At 48.2% G+C, this 5,000-nt stretch overlaps 1 protein-coding gene across 4 annotated transcripts in view; it reads left to right on the top strand.

The window, feature by feature from the left end:
• Window positions 1-5,000, top strand: part of SFT2D1 (SFT2 domain containing 1) — a 249,606-nt gene that overhangs the window by 150,259 nt on the left and 94,347 nt on the right. For 3 of the 4 annotated variants that reach the window (XR_012751622.1, XM_075339761.1, XM_075339760.1), the window contains exon 5: window positions 4,470-4,505. The exons of the other annotated variant lie outside the window; for it this stretch is intronic. Coding sequence is in view for 2 of the 3 variants with exons in the window: in XM_075339761.1 (XP_075195876.1) it covers window positions 4,470-4,505 (36 nt within the window). In the remaining variant the exon portion in view is untranslated. The remainder of the gene's footprint in view (window positions 1-4,469; window positions 4,506-5,000) is intronic. 4 annotated transcript variants of the gene reach the window in all.

Here is a 5,000-nt window from a genome sequence, read left to right as displayed (position 1 = left end):
GATCCCATCCCATAATATGGCCTCTTTCCCCTGCAGATCCCGTCCCATTATGGCCTCTTTCCCCTGCAGATCCCATCCCATAATATGGCCTCTTTCCCCTGCAGATCCCGTCCCATAATATGGCCTCTTTCCCCTGCCGACCCCGTCCCGTAATATAGCTCCTTTTCTCATATAGTCACTTATAGCTGCCATCTTAATGCGGCTCCTCTACCTGCATCTTCAGTTCACTGAGCGTTTACCTCCAGGCACCGGCAGCTTCTCCTGTGTCTTCCGTCCTCCTCCGCGGTTCGTCTCTGCACACTGACAGACAGCAGTAGGAGGAACTACCACCTCACACTACCTGACCTCTGCAGCGTCAGCATGTCGCTGCACGCCGGGTCAGGGAGCAGACAGGCTCCACTGTATCCGGAAGTGCGGTGCGGAGGTACCGGGGTTCATTTGTGCTAGTGTCTTAAAGAGACATCAACACAAATGAATACAGGGAACCGGGTTGTCGGAGCCCTTTCTTGCCGGTTCTGGGAACCGGCTGCTATTTTAACAACCGGTTCTCCAGAACCGGACAGAACCGGCTGAATCCCACCCCTGCGTAAAGGTGTTTAAAGGGGTGGTCTGACGGCTGAGTACATTTTAAATTCCTATATTTTTATTGCTCTAATGAAAAGTACTTTCTTATATCACTGCATTTAAAATTCCCTCTAGATCAGAGGTCTCAAACACACGGCCCGCTTGCAGCCTCTCAGGCTGCTATGTATGGCCCCCAGGCCCGTTTACCTGTTACTATCACGGCCGGTGAAGGGCCGCAGCCACTGTCTGCACTTTGTTAGATGAATGTTTTGCTGGCGCTGCGGTCTGAGTCAAGAGCTCTGCGCGCAGAGCGCTGGCAAAACAATAATCTGACAGAAATAGCTGCCAGGGGCTGCGTCCCCTGCACCGGCCGCAATAGTCACCGGGGGCAGGGGCCTGCAGACAAGAAGAAGCAGTGATGAGGCAGCCGAGGGAACGCGTTACAGGTGAGAAGAATGTTTTGGGTTTTTTTTTATTCGTGTGTATGTGAAGGACCGCACATTAACCCCTTAGCGACCTATGGCGTACTGGGTACGTCATGGCTCTCTGGTATTTAAGGACCCATGAAGTACCCAGTACGTCATGGCGAAATCGCGGCCACGGTGGCTTCGATAGTTTTGCAAATACCTTAGATTCGGGGAGTAGGGGACCTCAGGAGGGGTGGTGTCTCCTCCCCGGACCTACGGAGGCTGTGATTGGCTGACGAATGCCGCTCAGCCAATCACAGCCACTGTAATGTTTCAGCCATTGAAAATTGCGGAAACATTGAAATCCAGCCATGATCAGTGCAGCTATAGCACTGATCATTGGCTGGAGCTGGGTGACCTCTGTTTCACCCGCCCCCAGCTCTGATTGGAGAGACCGGCCTTGTGACCGATCTCTCCAATCACTGTGGATCTGGGGCCAGAGACCGCTCCCCTCAGCTTCATTCCGACGTCTGTGGAAGCTGAGAAGAGCGATCGGTAAGTTATAGTGCCACTGCCATCTTTCAGCCGCCGCCACTGCCCCCCCTCCCTCCCACCCATTACTACAGGATGGGGACATTACTATAGAATAGGGACAAGGTGGGCACATTGCTATAGGATGGGGACAAGGATGGACACATCATATTGTGCCCATCCTGTAGTAATAAGATGGGGACAAGGCTGGGGACATTACTGTAGGATGGGGCACAATACGACAATGGGACAAGGATGGGCACATTACATCAAGATGGGGAACATTACTAAAAGATGTTGGCCAAAATTTCTATATAGTGATAATTGTAACGCTATTAGTTACAAGAAAGGGATAAAATGTAAAGAAAATAAAAAAATATATAATGCGTGACTTTTTTTTTTCCCAACAATTTTTTTTATATATATATATATATAATGTGTGTGTATATGTGTATGTATGTATATGTAAACAAATAATGTGCACATTTGTTATAATAAACAAGTGAAAAATGTTCAAAATCAGTGATCCAAAGGTGTGTAAAAAAAAAAAATATGTGGTACCAATAAAAATGTCACTTTGTGCTGCAAAGAATGCGGCCCCCCAAATTATTTTTTTCCTCTGTGCGGCCCATACACCCAGCCAAGTTTGAGACCTCTGCTCTAGATTCTCAGTGACACATTTCAGGGGCTACTCTGGTCCCTGCTGTGTTCCCGCAAGCTGTCATTACAGAGTGACTGCGCACTCTTATGTTGCCGACTCAGATCCGTATCAACAGAGCCACGCACACTATCAGTGCTAATTGCGGAAGTGGCGCTGGTCTCTGTATGACGCTGTGTACTCTGACTGCTCAGAGTACACTGCGTCATACAGAGACCAGCGCCACTTCCGCAATTAGCGTCACTCGGCCGGCAACACAACGTGGAAATTGTGTAGTGACTAGAACAGCCCCTGAAATGAGCGCCATTAATGATACGTTTCAGGGAGGTGGCAGAGGCTGAGGCAATGACGTAGCCTCTGCCAACTGATGATACTTTGAGTATCCCATCATACACTATTATTCTCAACGAAGCATCTTCAGACAGCAAGTAAGGTAAAAATATAAATAGAAGCTAGATCATGTAGTGCGGGAAGGATAGAGAATTTTTAATACAGCCATATTAGAAATCGGTTTAGATTAGGACACTGAATTGGGATTTAAATGAAAATGTATCCACCCTTCGGACCCTTTACGCCAGGGGTCTCAAGCTCGGCTGGGTGTATGGGCCGCACAGAGGAAAAAAAATTTGGGGGGCCGCATTCTTTGCAGGACAAAGTGACATTTTTATTGGTACCATATATAATATATAGGTGTGTAAAAAAAAAAAAAATTATATATAAAATATATATTCAATATATATATATAATTTTTTTTTATTTTTTTTTTTTTTTTTTTTTTTTTTACACACCTTGGGATCACTGATTTTCAACATTTTCACTTGTTCATTATAGCAAACGTGAACATTCTTTGTTTAAATATAAACCTTTTTTTTTTTTTACATTTTATCCCTTTCTTGTAACTCTTACAATTTAGCACTATATATAGAAATTTTGACCAACATCTTTTAGTAATGTTCCCCATATTGTTGTAACGTGCCCATCCTTGTCTCCTTGTAGTATTGTGCCCCATCCCACAGTAATGTGCTCATCCTTGTCCCCATCCTAAAGTAATGTTGCCCATCCTTGCCCCCTTGTAGCAATGTCCCCATTCTATAGAAATGTGCCCATCCTTTAGTAATGTACCAACCTTGTTCCCACCCTATAGTAATGTCCCCAGCATTATCCCTATCCTACAGTAATGTGCCCACCTTGTCCCCATCCTGTAGTAATGTCCCCATCCTATAGTACTGTGCCCATCCTAGTCCCCATCCTATAGTACTGTGCCCACCTTGTCCCCATCCTATAATCATGTGCCCATCCTAGTCCCTATCCTAATGTTTCCATACTATAGTAATAATGTCCCCATCCAATAGTATTGTGCCCATCCTTGTAATGTCCCAATCCTATAGTAATGTCCCCAGCCTTATCCCCATCTCATAGTAATGTGCGCAGTTTGTCCCCATCCTGCAGTAATGGGTCAGCAGCTCCACTCACCTTCCACAGACACCGGAGTGAAGCTGAGGGGGCGGTCTCCGGCCCCAGATCCACAGTGATTGGAGAGACCGGCCTTGTGACCGATCTCTCCAATCAGAGCTGGGGGCGGGTGCAACACAGGTCACCCAGCTCCAGCCAATGATCAGGGCTACAGCTGCCCTGATCTTGGCTGGATTTCAATGTTTCAGCGATTTTTCAATGGCTGAAACATTAGTTGCTGTGATTGGCTGAGCGGCGTTTGACAGCCAATCACAGCCTCCGTAGGTCTGGGGAGGAGACACCACCCCTCCTGAGGTCGCCTCCTCCCCGAATCTAAGGTATTTGCAGCCACCGGGGCCGCGATTTCACCATGATGTACTGGGTATGTCATGGGTCCTTAAGTACCAGGGAGCCATAACGTACCCAGTACGTCATAGGTCGCTAAGGGGTTAACGTCCAACACACACACACACCCACACACCATTCTTCTCACCTGTCCCGCACCCCCTCCGTTGCCTCATCTCTTCTTCGTGCGGCCCCCAGGCCCGTGCCCCTGGTCACTATCGCGGCAGCTGCAGTGTCACGGTCAATGATTTATGTGAGATGATTGTATTGCCAGCGCGAGAGCGGAGCGCCAGCAACACATTCATCTGACATAAAGTGCAGACAGTGGCTGCGGCCCCTGCCGCAATAGTGAACAGGGGCACGGGCCTGGGGGCCGCACGAACTACCCTGAGAGGCCGCATGCGACTCGCGGGCCGTGTGTTTGAGACCCCTGCTTTACGCCTAATAATTGGTAAGAGATGAAATTGTGAATAATACTCCTAATGTTGTATTTGTTTATTACTCCCGAACAGCTTTGCCTGGCCTGCACGTTGTGCGCTGCCCTTTGGGTAAGTTTGATCTGGTGTGTGTGTGTGTGAGATCTGATGTGTGTGTGTGTGTTCTGGTGTGTGTGTTCTGGTGTGTGTGTTCTGGTGTGTGTGTGTGTTCTGGTGTGTGTGTGTGTTCTGGTGTGTGTGTGTGTGTTCTGGGGTGTGTTCTGGTGTGTGTGTGTGTGTTCTGGGGTGTGTTCTGGTGTGTGTGTGTGTGTTCTGGTGTGTGTGTGTGTGTTCTGGTGTGTGTGTGTGTGTGTGTGTTCTGGTGTGTGTGTGTGTGTGTTCTGGTGTGTGTGTGTGTTCTGGGGTGTGTGTGTGTGTTCTGGGGTGTGTTCTGGTGTGTGTGTGTGTGTTCTGGTGTGTGTGTGTGTGTTCTGGTGTGTGTGTGTGTGTGTGTGTGTGTGTTCTGGTGTGTGTGTTCTGGGGTGTGTGTGTGTGTGTGTGTGTGTGTTCTGGGGTGTGTGTTCTGGGGTGTGTGTGTGTGTGTGTGTGTGTTCTGGGGTGTGTGTG

This window comes from Anomaloglossus baeobatrachus, chromosome 3 (genome assembly GCF_048569485.1).
Source record: "Anomaloglossus baeobatrachus isolate aAnoBae1 chromosome 3, aAnoBae1.hap1, whole genome shotgun sequence".
Classification (NCBI taxonomy): domain Eukaryota; kingdom Metazoa; phylum Chordata; class Amphibia; order Anura; family Aromobatidae; genus Anomaloglossus; species Anomaloglossus baeobatrachus.
This window is presented reverse-complemented; position numbering and strand designations above follow the sequence as displayed.